Source organism: Nerophis lumbriciformis, linkage group LG29 (genome assembly GCF_033978685.3).
Source record: "Nerophis lumbriciformis linkage group LG29, RoL_Nlum_v2.1, whole genome shotgun sequence".
Lineage (NCBI taxonomy): Eukaryota > Metazoa > Chordata > Actinopteri > Syngnathiformes > Syngnathidae > Nerophis > Nerophis lumbriciformis.
Window position 1 is genome coordinate 19,545,067 of NC_084576.2, and position 19,140 is coordinate 19,564,206.

General features: G+C 41.4%; 1 protein-coding gene across 1 annotated transcript; it reads right to left on the minus strand.

Moving 5' to 3' along the window:
- Positions 1-1,004: 1,004 nt before the first annotated feature.
- LOC133571781 (ornithine decarboxylase antizyme 2-like) lies at positions 1,005-17,496 on the minus strand. Its single transcript, XM_061924267.1, is given in 6 exon segments — positions 1,005-1,763; positions 1,839-1,924; positions 9,100-9,272; positions 12,988-13,068; positions 13,070-13,136; positions 17,480-17,496. Coding segments are annotated over 6 exon segments (555 nt in total). The 3' UTR covers positions 1,005-1,632.
- Positions 17,497-19,140: the final 1,644 nt, after the last annotated feature.

A 19,140-nucleotide genomic window follows, 5' to 3' on the forward strand; every position in this document is an offset into this window, starting at 1 on the left:
TGGGCTCATTTCGACTTTCTGTAAATTTCATTTAAAAAAGCACCTAAAGCCATAATATATGTTGTCCAATGTTTATTTTGGTTTGTGTGAACATTGACAATCCACTCATTAAAAATTTGACTTTTGCAACAACAAAAAAAACATTTTTATATCACAATTCTTTGTTAGATCAGTGATTCTCGAACAGCGCCATCTAGTGGTACATCAAATAACCACTTGTTTTAGTTTCCTATAACAGTGTTACTGTTCAAGCTGTGTGTAAAGTTAATAACCCAAAAAATATACTTGCTACATAAAACCTCAATGCTATTTTTAATGAGTACTCGGGCCTACTATTCTACTGTACTTAAATGTTGGTCACTATGGTGATACGTGGAGAGTAGATGTCCGATAAATGCGTTAAAATGTAATATCGGAAATTATCGGTATCGTTTTTTTGGTTTTTTTTTTTTAATTAAATCAACATAAAAAAACAAGATACACTTACAATTAGTGCACCAACCCAAAAAACCTCCCTCCCCCATTCACACTCATTCACACAAAAGGGTTGTTTCTTTCTGTTATTAATATTCTGGTTCCTACATTATATATCAAAATATATCAATACAGTCTGCAAGGGATACAGTCCGTAAGCACACATGATTGTGCGTGCTGCTGGTCCACTAATAGTACTAACCTTTAAGTTAATTGTACTAATTTTCATTAATTACTAGTTTCTATGTAACTGTTTTTATATTGTTTTACTTTTTTTTTAATTCAAGAAAATGTTTTTAATTTATCTTATTTGATACATTTAAAAAAAAAAGTACCTTATCTTCACCATACCTGGTTGTCCAAATTAGGCATGTGTTAATTCCACGACTGTATATATCGGTTGATATCGGTATCGGTAATTAAAGAGTTGGACAATATCGGAATATCGGCAAAAAGCCATTATCGGACAGCCCTAGTGGAGAGCCAATTATTTCCTGTGCTTATCTCTAACGGATGACAACGTGACACAGTTTTTCCCATGGTGTTTTTATTATTTCAACATTCCCTGCACCAAGGAAGGCATGTACACAACGCACAAGCGTGGATTGGATGAAACAATAAATAAAACGTCATATTAATGAAGCTCGATCAATCACACCTGGAAGACATGCAGAAACTAGAAGCAGCCTGCCCGAGCCAACGTGCAGCTAAAAATAGCGGGAGAAGGTTTGGATCAACATGGCGCTCCGACAACAACAACAAGTGAGGGTACACTGGGTTCTTTGGCGTCGTGATCAAAGTGCTAAATGAAAAGTCTGCAGGACACCTCCTGCATGTAATTGCATATATATGGTCATACCCTGAAGTGGTCTTTCTGGACACACACACACACCATAAGACTGAAGAGTAACAACTCTCCTGGTTAGGCACAAGAAGCCTCGTTAGAGTGCAGGAATATTTTGACTGACCCAAGACTTCTGAGGGACACGTTCTGGAATGGACAACAGGAAGTTTGTCTTCTACGCGGTCAAGGTAGCATTTTATTGATAGAAAGGGGAAACATGACCGTCTATAAAAAGATTATTGTTCTATAGCCTCTCATCCGGGGGTTGGGTGGGCGACTATCCCGAAGCAAGACGAGGCGGGCGGGGTCAGGGGTCACTCCTCGTCTGAGCTGCTGTTGTCCAGAGAGTAAACCATAAAGGCCAAGTCGGGCCGGGCCGGGACCGAGGGGTCGCCCGGCTTCACCATCTCAAAGCCCATGAAGTGGAACGTCCGGATGATGGCCTCTGGAAGGCAAACAAATAGTACGTTTGAAAGCGCAGTTACAATGTTTTTACACACAATGAAAGGAGTTCACTTACGTCGATCTTCTCTGCCTTTGCGGAACCACACGAAGACAAAGTTGGCCTTCAGCTGCTCCTCTGCAAACTCCAGCAGGGCAGTGAGTCTGAAACAAGCACACAATACTTTTTTAATGTGGACCATTTTATGGGGGTGGGACAATAAAAATCTCATGGTAAATGGGTTATACTTGAATAGCGATTTTCTACCTTCAAGGTACTCAAAGCGCTTTGACACCATTTCCACATTCATACATTAATGGCGGGAACTGCCATGAAAGGTGCTCTCTCCCCTCCCTAGATGAACTGTACAGTGCCAGGTGCCTCTAAAAGGCCCCAAAACATCATAAGGGACCCTGGACATAAACTTTTTGAACTGCTGCCCTCGGGTAGGAGATACAGGACAATAAAATGCCGGACAAACCGATTTAAAGGGGAACATTATTACAATTTCAGAATGGTTAAAACCATTAAAAATCAGTTCCCAGTGGCTTATTTTATTTTTCAAAGTTTTTTTCAAAATTTTACCCATCACGCAATATCCCTAAAAAAAGCTTCAAAGTGCCTGATTTTAACCATCGTTATATACACCCGTCCATTTTCCTGTGACGTCACACAGTGATGCCAATACAAACAAACATGGCGCATAGAACAGCAAGGTAAAGCGACATTAGCTCGGATTCAGACTCGGATTTCAGCGGCTTAAGCAAAATTGAAGAAGAAACTGAAGCTATTGAGCAATATCGGTTTGAACCGTATGCAAGCGAAACCGACGAAAACGACACGGGAGAAAGTGAGGACGAATTCGGCGATCGCATTCTAACCAACGATTGGTATGTGTTTGTTTTTAAGTGGTGTAATGTTTTTAAGCTAAATCATTGGTAAACACAGTTTATGTATAATAATTTACGTAAAACCGCGAGTAATGAATAAAGTTTTCATCAATTAATATATTCTGTAAGTAAGTCGGACATGTTTCCAGTGAGGGTTGGACTCCGCCAAGGCTGCCCTTTGTCACCGATTCTGTTCATAACTTTTATGGACAGAATTTCTAGGCGCAGTCAAGGCGTTGAGGGGATCTGGTTTGGTGGCTGCAGGATTAGGTCACTGCTATTTGCAGATGATGTGGTCCTGATGGCTTCCTCCGGCCAAGATCTTCAGCTCTCACCGGATCGGTTCGCAGCAGAGTGTGAAGCGACTGGGATGGGAATCAGCACCTCCAAGTCCGAGTCCATGGTTCTCTCCCGGAAAAGGGTGGAGTGCCATCTCCGGGTTGGGGAGGAGATCTTGCCCCAAGTGGAGGAGTTCAAGTACCTCGGAGTCTTGTTCACAAGTGGGGGAAGAGTGGATCGTGAGATCGACAGGCGGATCGGTGCGGCGTCTTCAGTAATGCGGACGCTGTATCGATCCGTTGTGGTGAAGAAGGAGCTGAGCCGGAAGGCAAAGCTCTCGATTTACCGGTCGATCTACGTTCCAATCCTCACCTATGGTCATGAGCTTTGGGTCATGACCGAAAGGACAAGATCACGGGTACAAGCGGCCGAAATGAGTTTCCTCCGCCGAGTGGCGGGGCTCTCCCTTAGAGATAGGGTGAGAAGCTCTGTCATTCGGGGGGAGCTCAAAGTAAAGCCGCTGCTCCTCCACATCGAGAGGAGCCAGATGAGGTGGTTCGGGCATCTGGTCAGGATGCCACCCGAACGCCTCCCTAGGAAGGTGTTTCGGGCACGTCCGACCGGTAGGAGGCCACGGGGAAGACCCAGGACACGCTGGGAAGACTATCTCTCCCGGCTGGCCTGGGAACGCCTCGGGATCCCCCGGGAGGAGCTGGACGAAGTGGCTGGGGAGAGGGAAGTCTGGGCTTCCCTGCTTAAGCTGCTGCCCCCGCGACCCGACCTCGGATAAGCGGAAGAAGATGGATGGATGGATGATGGAATATATTCTGTAGACATACCCTCATCCGCTCTCTTTTCCTGAAAGCTGATCTGTCCAGTTTTGGAGTTGATGTCAGCAGGCCAGGGAAGCTAGGGTCGATATTCTTCTCTTGATCATCTTCGGTGGCTTAAGGGACGGTAGAAGCGGTGTGAGCCGAGACATCCAGGGGATTTAGCTCGCTCGTCTGCGGGAACAAACTGCCGCCATTGCTTGCCGTGCTACCAAGGTCCTTTGTCCCTGAATAGCTCACACACTACGGCAGATTCAATGGGGGTCTGGCGGCAGATTTCTTTGACTTTATCGTTGGAAATGCATCTGCTTTGAGTGTCGCAGGATATCCACACATTCTTGCCATCTCTGTCATAGCATAGCTTTCGTCGGTAAAGTGTGCGGCACAAACGACTGACCATTTTCGTCGGCTTTCCCCACACCCTCGTATTTTGAACAACATTCGTCCAATTTCTTGCCACTTTCGCATCTTTGGGCCACTGGTGCAACTTGAATCAGTCTCTGTTCGTGTTGTTACACCCTGCGACAACACACCGACGAGGCATGATGTCTCCAAGGTACGGAAAACAGTCGAAAAAAACGGAAAATAACAGAGCTGATTTGATTCGGTGTTTGTAATGTGTTTGAGAAAATGGCGGATTGCTTCCCAACGTGACGTCATCGCTCCGAGAGCGAATAATAGAAAGGCGTTTAATTCGCCAAAATTCACCCATTTAGAGTTCGGAAATCGGTTAAAAAAATATATGGTCTTTTTTCTGCAACATCAAGGTATATATTGACGCTTACATAGGTCTGGTGATAATGTTCCCCTTTAAGAACACTTTTTACCCGAGAGAAATAGTATCGCTGAACACAAGACAATAATGACTGTGCATGTGAGCTGTGTGCTTGGTATTTTTATCTATGTTTTTATGTGTTATTATGAATTTGCACTAAATTAGTTTTGCATACAATTTTGTTGTACAATGACAAAGATATATTCTATTCTATTCTAACCACAACCCATCAGGAGCAAGGGTGAAGTGTCTTGCTCAAGGACACAACGGACGTGACGAGGTTGGTAGAAGGTGGGGATCGAACCAGGAACCCTCAGGTTGCTGGCACGGCCACTCTCCCAACTGCGCCACGTCATCCCCATCTGCGTGATACATAAATTATTCCTTGATACCTAATACATCAATATTACAACACATACATTCATATTTTTTTATTACTTTTTTATCACTAGTTTTTGTATTAATCATTAGCAGTATATGTATTCTTATGATTTATTTAAAAAGTACTATTATCACGAATATATATATATATAAATATATATATATAATTAATTAATTAATGATCATTTCACACATAATACAATTATAATAATGTTCACTTTTACCTTGTAAGTCCAATATTACCCTTAAAAACAAATAACCGGGGCAATTATGTAATGTAAAAAACTATGTGGACAATAAACCTCAAGTGCAATGAACAAGAAAATATATTCTTATTTCATGGAACAGCATCCCCCCCAATGTTATCTTTTGTATTGTACATTTACCGTTAATTCCGGAATATAAGATGCTACTTTTTTCCTACGTTTCGCACCCTGCGGCTTATAAAACGGTGCGGCTAATTTATGGATTTTTCTTTGCGGATGCAAATAGTTTAAAAAAACAAACATGGAAACGCGCTGATCAGGTGTGTTATTTGTGCTATTGCGCCATCTTTTGGACGATTTTGTTCACTGCAGGTGCGGAAATGTATTTTTTTCAACCGAAGTGCCAGTCAGTCTTCGACATACTTGCCAACCTTGAGACCTCCGAATTCTGGAGATGGGGGGGGGGAGCTGTCCTGGATGAAATGAAATTCTTTTTTCCAATCATTTTGGAACTTGCAAGCGTATTTCTTCTTCCTACTCGTCGTCGCCATGTCTCTTCTTCGTTCTTCTGCTTCGTCTCCTTCTTGTTGTGTGTGCAGTTGTGCACTGAGCTCCAAAAGCCGTAGATGTTATTGTAGCGATCCCGGAAGCGTTAGTGCTGCAAGGGGTTCTGGGTATTTGTTCTGTTGTGTTACGGTGCGGATGTTCTCCCAAAATGTGTTTGTCATTCTTGTTTGGTGTGGGTTCACAGTGTGGCGCATATTTGTAACAGTGTTAAAGTTGTTTACACGGCCACCCTCAGTGTGACCTGTATGGCTGTTGACCAAGTACGCCTTGCATTACCTTGTGTGTGTGCTTGAATTTAACGTTACCATTAAACCAGTTAAAAGATCATACAACGTGTCAGCATTTCTTGACATCTTTGAGTAAAGACCATTGTTAAACCCGTCCAACGCTACATTATTATGTGACTGGGCCGGCACGCTGTTTATATGGAGGAAAAGCGGACGCCTGGACAGCATGCGGCTGTTAAGGGGTGAAGGTTTCAGGTGAGAGAGGACGCTAAAGGCAGTGCCTTTAAGGCACGCACCTAATATTGTTGTCCGGGTGGAAATCGGGAGAATGGTTGCCCCGGGAGATTTTCGGGAGGGGCACTGAAATTCGGGAGTCTCCCGGGCAAATCGGGAGGGTTGGCAAGTATGGTCTTTGAGCCATCAATAGCGTTTCTGCTGAAAAATATTCTTCATTCATCATTCCAAGATACATTTGTAAGTTTTACAATATAACAAACAAATCTTACATGTTAAACCACCCCATGTGTGATGTATAGGAGTGTTTTCTTGCATATTTGTATGTGTTATCGTAATCTAATCCAGTGGTTCTCAACCTTTTTTCAGTGATGTACCCCCTGTGAACATTTTTTTTAATTCAAGTACCCCTAATCAGAGCAAAGCATTTTTGGTTGAAAAAAAGAGATAAAGAAGTAAAATACAGCACTATGTCATCAGTTTCTGATTTATTAAATTGTATAACAGTGCAAAATATTGCTCATTTGTAGTGGTCTTTCTTGAACTATCTGGAAAAAAAGATATAAAAATAACTAAAAACTTGTTGAAAAATAAACAAGTGATTCAATTATAAATACACATAGAAGTAATCATCAACTTAAAGTGCCCTCTTTGGGGATTGTAATAGAGATCCATCTGGATTCATGAACTTAATTCTAAACATTTCTTCACAAAAAAAGAAATCTTTAAAGGGGAACATTATCACCAGACCTATGTAAGCGTCAATATATACCTTGATGTTGCAGAAAAAAGACCATATATTTTTTTAACCAATTTCCGAACTCTAAATGGGTGAATTTTGGCGAATTAAATATTCGCTCTCGGAGCGATGACGTCACAACGTGACGTTGCATCGGGAAGCAATCCGCCATTTTCTCAAACACCGAGTCAAAACAGCTCTGTTATTTTCCGTTTTTTCGACTGTTTTCCGTACCTTGGAGACATCATGCCTCGTCGGTGTGTTGTCGGAGGGTGTAACAACACGAACAGGGACGGATTCAAGTTGCACCAGTGGCCCAAAGATGCGAAAGTGGCAAGAAATTGGACGTTTGTTCCGCACACTTTACCGACGAAAGCTATGCTACGACAGAGACGGCAAGAATGTGTGGATATCCTGCGACACTCAAAGCAGATGCATTTCCAACGATCAAGTCAAAGAAATCTGCCGCCAGACCCCCAATGAATCTGCCGGAGTGTGTGAGCAATTCAGGGACAAAGGACCTCGGTAGCACGGCAAGCAATGGCGGCAGTTTGTTCCCGCAGACGAGCGAGCTAAACCCCCTGGATGTCTTGGCTCACATCGTCCCAAGATGATCAAGAGAAGAATATCGACCCTCGCTTCCCTGGCCTGCTGACATGAGGGTATGTCTACAGAATATATTAATTGAGGAAAATTGGGCTGTCTGCACTCTCAAAGTGCATGTTGTTGCCAAATGTATTTCATATGCTGTAAACCTAGTTCATAGTTGTTAGTTTCCTTTAATGCCAAACAAACACATACCAATCGTTGGTTCGAAGGCGATCGCCGAATTCGTCCTCGCTTTCTCCCGTGTCGCTGGCTGTCGTGTCGTTTGTCGGTTTCGCTTGCATACGGTTCAAACCGATATGGCTCAATAGCTTCAGTTTCTTCTTCAATTTCGTTTTCGCTACCTGCCTCCACACTACAACCATCCGTTTCAATACATTCGTAATCTGTTGAATCGCTTAAGCCGCTGAAATCCGAGTCTGAATCCGAGCTAATGTCGCTATAGCTTGCTGTTCTTTCCGCCATGTTTGTTTGTGTTGGCTTCACTATGTGACGTCACAGGAAAATGGACAGGTGGTTAAAATCAGGCACTTTGAAGCTTTTTTTTTTAGGGATATTGCGTGATGGGTAAAATTTTGAAAAAAACTTCGAAAAATATAAGCCACTGGGAACTGATTTTTAATGGTTTTAACAATTCTGAAATTGTGATAATGTTCCCCTTTAACATCAATATTTATGGAACATGTTCACAAAAATTCTTTGTCAACACTGAATATTGCATTGTAATGAATGGAATAGCCTACTTGATTTGATGTTCAGTTTATGAACTTGCATTCATATTTTGTTGAAGTATTATTCAATAAATATATTTATAAAGGATTTTTGAATTGTTGCTATTTTTAGAATATTTTTTTAAAATCTCACCTACCCCCTGGCATACCTTCAAGTAACCCCATTTGAGAACCACTGATCTAATCCATCGAGCGCCATTACAATGTGATAGCACGTACAAATATGCATGAAAACACTCCGATACATCACGCCCGGGACGGTTTATTAAGTACGATTGGTTATATTGTAAAAGTTACGAATGTTGCTTGGAGTGTTGAATGAAGAATCCATACAAGTAGCAACGCTATGGAAGGCTAGAAGACGGAACAGTACTCCATAGCACAAACAATAACACACCACGTCAGTATTTTTGCTTTTTAAAAAAAAAAAAAAAAAATTCTTAAACTAGCCGCGCCAGGGTTCAAAGCAAAGGAAAAAAGTGTTGACTTACAGGTCGGGGTTTACTGTATATATACTGTAATTAACTTTTTTTTTTTGCAGAAGCTGTCTCAGAGAGGAACGCACAAGAATTCCAAAGCACCTGTGCAAATGGCAGTAGATTTATATCTCAAGTGACAAGCAAACCAATCATGCAGACATGTTTGACCTACTTTAACTACTGTTGCTATAAGTTGGATGTTTTTCTTTTACTCTATCGTGCTGTTTTTATGTCGAGGGACGGCGGACGGAAATGAACATCTTTGCTCAAATCTGGCAAATGTACACAACATCTTTGTGTTACGGTGTTGACTCATGTGTACTGTCCCTTTAAATAAACAATCCATGGGTTCTGTGCTCCACGGTGGACGTGTGAGGCAAGAGAGGAACGCTTACCCTTCCTTGCTTCCCTCGGCCAGCGACCCAGCGGGGATCTCCAGGAAGAGGCTGTCCGCCGACAAGGCGCTCTCCCAGAAGGCCGAGCGGCGCTCGCTCAGCTGGTAGTGGAAGTGAAGGAGTTGGGCGTTCCCGTTCACCTCCGCGGTTTGTGTCACGGTCAACTTCTCATCCTGATAGACACAAGATTTAGTGTGAGTCACCTGAGCGCTTTAAGACGGACACGGAACGTCCTGTCCCACCTCACACTACATGCAACCGCTACTTTCCTTTAGTACTATAATAACTATAATAATAATAATAATAATAGAGATGTCCGATAATGTCCAACTCTTAATTACCGATTCCGATATATACAGTCATGGAATTAACACATTATTATGCCTAATTTTGTTGTGATGCCCCGCTGGATGCATTAAACAATGTAACAAGGTTTTCCAAAATAAATCTACTCAAGTTATGGAAAAAAAATGCCAACATGGCACTGCCATATTTATTATTGAAGTCACAAAGTGCATTTTTTTTTTTTTAACATGCCTCAAAACAGCAGCTTGGAATTTGGGACATGCTCTCCCTGAGAGAGCATGAGGAGGTTGAGGTGGGCGGAGGTGGGGGGGTATATTGTAGCGTCCCGGAAGAGTTAATGCTGCAAGGGATTCTGGGTATTTGTTCTGTTGTGTTTATGTTGTGTTACGGTGCGGATGTTCTCGCGAAATGTGTTTGTCATTCTTGTTTGGTGTGGGTTCACAGTGTGGCGCATATTTGTAACAGTGTTAAAGTTGTTTATAAGGCCACCCTCAGTCTGACCTGTATGGCTATTGATCAAGTGTGCCTTGCATCCACTTGTGTGTGTGAAAAGCCGTAGATAATATGTGACTGGGCCGGCACGCAAAGGCAGTGCCTTTAAGGTTTATTGGCGCTCTGTACTCCTCCCTACGTCCGTGTACACAGCGGCGTTTTAAAAAGTCATAAATTTCACTTTTTGAAACCAATAATTTCCGATCTTACATTTTAAAGCATTTATCGGCCGATATTATCGGACATCTCTAATAAATATTATATCTGCGCCAGGGTAAATAATCATTAGTTTATGAAAACTGAACATGTTGACGTCAATGAACAATGAATCATTTTCAAAGTTCTCGCACGGCTGATGGTGTTTTCGTCTTGGTATCTGATAAATCCGCACAATAACTTGTTTATCTTGTCTGATCCCACAACCGCTAATCAGTCACGTGTCTGCGGGACTTTTTCCACACGCATGCACAACAACACAAACTCCTGCTCTATTCTAATATCAACAACGGTTCGATAACAACTCAGAGCGGCGGTCAATTTACAGTCTTAGATTGTTTCCACGGTAACGGCTCCTCTGCTGGTTTATCTCAATTAAATTGTGGAGTATTGCCGCTCGCAAATACCTCACACCCTCAAGTCAGGGCTGTGACACTGTGTGTTGTAATTGTATTTCGACACTTTTCAAAATAAAGGGGACCACAAAAAATGACAATATTGGCTTTATTCTAACAGAAAATGTTAAGGTACATTAAACATATGTTTCTTATCAATTTTGTCCTTAAATAAAATAGTGAACATACTAGACAACTTGTCTTTTATTAGTAAGTAAGCAAACAAAGGCTCCTAATTTGGCTGCTGACATATGCAGTAACATATTGTATCATTTATCATTCTATTATTTTGTCAACATTATGAAGGACAAGCGGTACAAAATGTATTTTTTAGTTGTACTATTATTAATCTACTTGTTCATTTACTGGTAACAACAGCTTACTTTCTGTTTTAACATGTTCTATCTACACTTCTGTTAAAATGTCATAATCACTTATTCTTCTGTTTGATACTTTACATTAGTTTTGGATGATACTACAAATTTTGGTATCGATCAATACCAAGTAATTACAGGATCATACATTGGTCATATTTAAAGTCCTTATGAGTTTATAAATAATAAAAATGACAAGATTTTGTGATAATAAAAAATATTGACGTAATCAATGTATCGACTACATACGTATCGTTACAATAGATGTTTGTACAGATACACCCTATTTGTTTACATTCAGGAGCGCCAGCTTGCTGTTAGCGGTTAGCTAATGTATCCTCCTACCATGTGTCGTGAAGCATGTTTAGCTATTCGGCTTCCTGCAAGGAGGATACTTGTAAGAAACAGTTTATTTGTGGCCATGGAGGCGAGGATTAGAGATTTAAAAAGTAGCTAAAACACAGCGGAGGGACGTTAGCCTATAGCTAGCTAGGACTCTGCAGTGCATTGCTCCACCTTTATCGTTAGTTTTGAAGCCAAAGTATAGTATGCACTGCAAAAAGTCAGTGTTCAAAAACAAGAAAAAAAAAATACAAAAATTAGGGGTATTTTATTTGAATTAAGCAAAATTATCTGCCAATAGAACAAGAAAATTTGGCTTGTCAAGACTTTCCAAAACAAGTAAAATTAGCTAACCTCAATGAACACAAAAATACCTTAAAATAAGTATATTCTCACTAATAACAAGTGCACTTTTCTTGGTATATAAAAAAAAAAAAAAAAAGACCTTTTTGCTCAATATGTTGAAAGGTATTGTTAAATTTTGTAAATGCTAGTGCCATTATCTTGACATGATGATTTTTTTTTCATGCTTGAAGTAAGAAATTATTACTTTAAAAAAGTAGTTTTAAACTTGTGAGTGTTGACACAGCTTTGCATAAGTTGGTATTCTAGTTTCAAGCATGTTTTACTCAATATAGGTCATCAAATCTCAGCAACAAGCTGTAATATCTTACTGAGATCATTTAAAACAAGTAAAACAGTCTAACATAAAATCTGCTTAGTGAGAATAATTATCTTATCAGACAGAAAATAAGCAAATATCACCCTTATTTGAGATATTTAATCTTACTTAGATTTCAGTTTTTGCAGTGTGCCCGTTCTCCTTCGGTCTCCACACTGTTTCTGCTTGCAAGTGCTCTGCGTGTGTGTTGACTCACGTGGGCCTCTGCTCAAATTACTCGCAACGTCACCGGTATTTTTCAAAAAGAAGTATAGTATATTTTTTAATTCACTAGTACCACGCTGATTTATTAGTAGCGGTGTACCGTCCAACCCTACCGTGTGTCACATTAAAACTGACTATTTACAAATGACCATATTCATTATATAATAGTTGGCATGCGGATATGATGGGAAGAAAACTCAATGTAAACTAGACCATTTTTTAACAATCCCGAACAGTTACCATAAAAAAAATGCTCACAGGTAACACAAAATGGTCCTTGAAATCATTGCCACTACTGTATTTTTCGGAGTATAAGTCGCTCCGGAGTATAAGTTGCACCGGCCGAAAATGCATAATGAAGAAGGAAAAAAAACACATAAATCGTATAAGTCGCATTTTTTGTGGAAATTTATTTGATAAAACCCAACACCAAGAATAGATATTTGAAGGGCAATTTAAAATAAATAAAGAATAGTGAACAACAGGCTGAATAAGTGTACGTTATTTGAGGCATAAATAACCAACTGAGAACGTGCCTGGTATGTTAACGTAACATATTATGGTAAGAGTCATTCAAATAACTTTAACATATAGAACATGCTATAAGTTTACCAAACAATCTGTCACTCCTGATCGCTAAATCCCATGAAATCTTATACGTCTAGTCTCTTACGTGAATGAGCTAAATAATATTATTTGATATTTTTTGGTAATGTGTTAATAATTTCACACATAAGTCGCTCCTGAGTATAAACTAAACTATGAAAAAAAACAGACTTATAGTCCGAAAAATACGGTAATAAGTTTCATCCCCAAACCAAAAGCCCGCAAAACATGAATTTGCCACACAATGCAAGTAAAACTTCTGACGAATCACCTTGTGTAGCAGCACGTCGAGAGAGTGATCCCTGACCGTCCCTCGCCCACCCGGGATCTTTAGCTGTGGGTGAGGGGCATCAGGAGCACCACTGAGGCCCCGGAGGCTGAGGGATGGAGCTGGGCAACCACGACCCCGACAACCAGGAACTGCAGAGACAAGGACAGACCAGGATGAGACGCTAGTGAGACGATTTCAACTAAAATAGTTATTTTTCGGTACCAGAATTGGCAGCATAAATCCCTAATCAGAACATCTCTACAATTCATGGAAGATATTTTTAAATTTAAAACTTGGTTAAAAGATTTCAGTTTGTGTATAAATAAGTTATAAGCACATTCAACAATACCTGATGTCACAATAACCGTGATAGGATATATTCTTATTGTTGCATCTAGGGCTGGGTGATATGGCCTTCTATTAATATCTCGATATTTTTAGACCATGTCACGATACACGATATATATCGCCATATTTTGCCTTAGCCTTGAATGAACACTTGATGCATATAATCACAGCAGTATGATGATTCTATGTGTCTACATTAAAACATTCTTCTTCATACTGCATTAATATATGCTCATTTTAAACTTTCATGCAGAGAGGGAAATCACAACTAAGTCAATTTACCAAAACTGTATTTGTTAAACAGTTATTAAGCAGTGGCACAAACATTCATGTCATTTCCAAAACAGAAAGTGCAAAATTGTCAGAGACATTTTAAAATAAGCTATTAGTGCACTTTTGTTCATGATGTCACTAAGATGACATATCAAAACAACACTAAATTAAAGTGTACTTTTTGTACAGAACGCCACTACAATAGTTTAAAACAAATAAAGTGCACTTTTGTGCATAATGTCACACTTTACCCCGACTTAAATAAGTTGAAAAACTTATTGAGGTGTTACCATTTAGTGGTCAATTGTACAGAATATGTACTGTACTGTGCAATCTACTAATAAAAGTTTCAATCAATCAATCAATCAAACACAAGATATTTCAATAAGTGTCAAATAAAAATGAGCTGCATAATAGTAAATCAAATAGTGTATGTCCTTCGCTATGTGGTAGGTTACTGCGGACATTGTCTCCTGTTTTTGACTATTTTTTTCATACGGTGTTGATCTGGTAATGGTTGCTTCGGCATTTTGTGGGTGTGGCACCGAACGGAGATGTTGACATGTGGAGTTTCAAGCACTCTTCATTCTCTAGCGGGTGACTTTTCAAATGATGCTACACATTAGCAGTGCTGCTACTTTTGGTAGCAACGCTTTTGCCGCATACTTGACATATTACGGTTGTCTGTTCAACATATTCCCGCTTGAAGCCAAACCACCGCCAGACGATGGACCCCGTGCTGTTTTTCTTGGAATTAATGATTCCTTAATTTGTTACCAGATTCGCACCTTCTTTCTCTCGTATTACCACTCGCACGGCCCCGCTAGCATCACAGCTAATGTTACCCATGCCGCTACTTTTCTGCTCGGCGAGAGCGTATAACGTTGCACGTGCGACAGTATGGGACTTGTATAAGAAGGTGCGCTTGTTTTAGGTCTCTGTGAGAAGGAGAGACAAGAAAGAGTGAGAAGAGCCTGTAGTCTAATGCCCGCAGCTAAAAGCATGATATAGCCAAGAAAACGGAAATGCTGATTATCGGTCCTGCTAAACACCGACATTTATTTAATAATACCACCTTAACATTTGACAACCAAACAATTACACAAGGCGACTCGGTAAAGAATCTGGGTATTATCTTCGACCCAACTCTCTCCTTTGAATCACACATTAAGAGTGTTACTAAAACGGCCTTCTTTCATCTCCGTAATATCGCTAAAATTCGTTCCATTTTGTCCACTAGCGACGCTGAGATCATTATTCATGCGTTCGTTACGTCTCGTCTCGACTACTGTAACGTATTATTTTCGGGTCTCCCTATGTCTAGCATTAAAAAATTACAGTTGGTACAAAATGCGGCTGCTAGACTTTTGACAAGAACAAGAAAGTTTGATCATATTACGCCTATACTGGCTCACCTGCACTGGCTTCCTGTGCACTTAAGAAGTGACTTTAAGGTTTTACTACTTACGTATAAAATACTACACGGTCTAGCTCCGTCCTATCTTGTCGATTGCATTGTACCATATGTCCCGGCAAGAAATCTGCGTTCAAAGAACTCCGGCTTATTAGTGATTCCCAGAGCCCAAAAAAAGTCTGCGGGCTATAGAGCGTTTTCTATTCGGGCTCCAGTACTATGGAATGCCCTCCCGGTAACAATTAGAGATGCTACCTCAGTAGAAGCATTTAAGTCCCATCTTAAAACTCATTTGTATACTCTAGCCTTTAAATAGCCCCCCTGTTAGACCAGTTGATCTGCCGTTTCTTTTCTTTTCTCCTCTGCTCCCCTTTTCCTTGAGGGGAGGGGGGCACAGGTCCGGTGGCCATGGATGAAGTGCTGGCTGTCCAGAGTCGGGACCCGGGGTGGACCGCTCGCCTGTGCATCGGCTGGGAACATCTCTACGCTGCTGACCCGTCTCCGCTCGGGATGGTGTCCTGCTGGCCCCACTATGGACTGGACTCTCACACTATTATGTTGGATCCACTATGGACTGGACTCTCACAATATTATGTCAGACCCACTCGACATCCATTGCTTTCGGTCTCCCCTAGAGGGGGGGGGTTACCCACATATGCGGTCCTCTCCAAGGTTTCTCATAGTCATTCACATCGACGTCCCACTGGGGTGAGTTTTTCCTTGCCCGTATGTGGGCTTTGTACCGAGGATGTCGTTGTGGCTTGTGCAGCCCTTTGAGACACTTGTGATTTAGGGCTATATAAATAAAGATTGATTGATTGATTGATTGATTTTCTATATCGCACAGACAAACCCGCGATATATCGAGTATATTCGATATATCGCCCAGCCCTAGTTGCATCCCTACACTAGAATAAACATTTCTGTTAAATGCATACTAGCCAACCCTCCCGGATTTTCCGGGAGACTCCCGAAATTCAGCGCCTCTCCCGAAAACCTCCCCGGACAAATTTTCTCCCGAAAATCTCCCAAAATTCAGGCGGAGCTGGAGGCCACGCCCCCTCCAGCTCCATGCGGACCTGAGTGACGTGTTGACAGCCTGTTCACACGTCCGCTTTCCCACAATATAAACAGCTAATGATCGAGGGCGAGTTCTTGGTTTCTTATGTGGATTTATTGTTAGGCAGTTTCATTAACGTCCTCCCAGCGCGGTAACAACACACAACAGCAGTCAAGTTTTCGTCTACCGTAAAGCAGTTCGTCTGCCGTAAACAGCAATGTTGTGACACTTTTTAACAGGACAATACTGCCATCTACTGTACATGCATATGTGACCCACCCATAATGTGTCACATTTTTGTGTTGATTTATTTTATTTTGTGGTTTGAATTCGTTTTTGGAGCCGTCATTACACATTTATCAGTATTCACATTGGTCAGTAGGGGGCAGTAGGGCGTTTCTTCCCAATTGAATGCTATCACCTGCAGACCGGAAGTGTCTTGTCATTCTGATGAGAGCGACCAGTCTGTTAACAATTGAAACGTCCTGTGTGCTTTTTCCTCCTGTATAACTGGTTAGTTTTGGTGAATCAACTCACTGAATAATATCCATGTGATCTTTTATAAGTTTAAGTTCACATTCTGATGGTGGAGCCTAACTCTAAAGTGTTTGTGAGTTGTAGTTTGTATTTGTGAATGAATCCAGTGCACAGCTGCAGTAATCAATACAAAAAGGCGACGTGAGTGCGCAATGTTTATATAGGAACTTCTGATCCTAATTCAGACTCCCAAATTAGAGCTCCCGTTTTCTTATTGATTTTATAATGTATATTTGTATAATGTGTGTGTTCTGAAATAGTGACAGAGAATAGAACAAGGATGGACAATTCAACCCTTAACTCAACAATGAGTAGATGAGTGTTATGTGTGTGTAAATGTGTAAATAAATGAACACTGAAAGTCAAGTATTTCTTATATATATATATCTTAACCGCGCCCCCCCCACACCCCACCTCCCGAAATCGGAGGTCTCAAAGTTGGCAAGTATGGTTAAATGACTTTAATAAATTCAATCTGAGCTGGTCGGTGGTTGACGTTTTAAGAAAATTACACAAAGCGTCACTGCTTGCATTACGTAGATCGAATTCTTCAAGTACAGTAAAAAGTCAAACTGCTGTTCATCCTTGACACAAGGCCAGACCAATTAAAACGTGTGCTGAACCTGAAACACCGGTCTTGTGAGGCTTTTTTCCCAAATAAATTATTGTAAAGCAAAATTCAAGCAGAAACGAGGTCAGCCAGAACGAGACAAACAACAACAGGGTTATGGGAGGAACCACATCTGTGATTTGCAGCGGTCTCAGAGGAACATCCTGATGACGGGTAACGCGCAAAAACATCCCAAAGAAGCACATGGTGGGGTGACACCTCTGCAAATAGCCCGCCAGGCTTGAGTTGCCGTGGTGTTCGCGACATGGCGGTGGCGTGCGGCGCAGACTTACAAGCTCAGTCCAACTCTGCCACTGAAATGCGAGTCGTCAAAACAGCTGGTTGACAGACTTGTTTGCTTGTGACATATCTGGATCAACTGAACATCAGCGTCAACACTAGTTTGTCCCTGATGGGCCTTACTTAAAGTTTACTTACGATGGCCAACAGAGTTAAATGGGTTAGGCGTGCCTGATAAAGCAATAACAACGCCACACTAATTAATCAATAACATTAAAAATTGCTTTGATAACCAATAAAAAACCCAAAACACTCCAAATAAGCGGAGATTACCCGTACTGTGCTTTTGGTGGGTTAGGGTGAGCAAATCAAGCGCTCCTTTCTCCTACATGTGTGTAAGCCTGTCCTAAACCTCCCCTGTGCCTATTGTAGAAAAACATGGCGTGGATCATGAGGGACTTCATGAGGACAAAGTGAAGAGGACACATTTCATTTTTGACGCGATATGGAGCCATCAACAGACCACCGGAATGCTGCTGCTCGAGACACGACTAGAACCAGGAAATATGACCGTGTCAGTCCAGTCTTTACAGCACTGCACTGACTTCCTGTTGCTCAAAGAATAGACTTTTAAACCGCTCTCCTTGTTTACAAGTCATTTCATGGCCTTGAGCCAATGTACATCTCTGACATGTTAGAACCATCTCGGGCTCTGTGAACCTCAGGGAGTGGTCTCCTGCTGGTGCCCAGAGTCTGGAGCAAACATGGTGAAACTGTGTTTCAGTTTCATGCTCCTAAAATCTGGAATAGTCTTCCTGAAGATGTGAGATGGGCCTCAACGTTGGCAATGTTCAAATCCAGCTTGAAAACACTCTTATATAATTATGCATTTGACAATTGAAAGTATTTTATCTCCAGCCTTTGAATTATTTTAAGTCAGTATGATTGTATTTTCTGATTTTAAACTATATTTATAATAAATGATAAATGGGTTACACTTGTATAGCGCTTTTCTACCTTCAAGGTACTCAAAGCGCTTTGACAGTATTTCCACATTCACACACACTGATGGCGGGAGCTGCCATGCAAGGCGCTAACCAGCACCAATCTGGAGCAAAGGTGAAGTGTCTTGCCCAAGGACACAACGGACGTGACTATTTCTGCACTTTAAATTTCCTTGTGTACCAATTGTGCTCTATAGATGAAATTGCCTTGCGAGTTATCAATCGAGACATCTACACAACTGTAAGCTAAAGATGTATGTGCTTCTTCTGGTTCATAAACAGAATAATACATCATGTTGGATACAGAGAACATACAAACACTTTACTTATTGAATCACAAATATTGAAATTCAACAATTTGGTGCATTTGCAAACAGCTAAAATTATCCATCCATCCATCCATCTTCTTCCGCTTATCCGAGGTCGGGTCGCGGGGTCAGCAGTCTAAGCAGGGAAGCCCAGACTTCCCTCTCCCCAGCCACTTCGTCCAGCTCCTCCCGGGGGATCCCGAGGCGTTCCCAGGCCAGCCGGGAGACATAGTCTTCCCAACGTGTCCTGGGTCTTCCCCGTGGCCTCCTACCGGTTGGACGTGCCCTAAACACCTCCCTAGGGAGGCGTTCGGGTGGCATCCTGACCAGATGCCCGAACCACCTCATCTGGCTCCTCT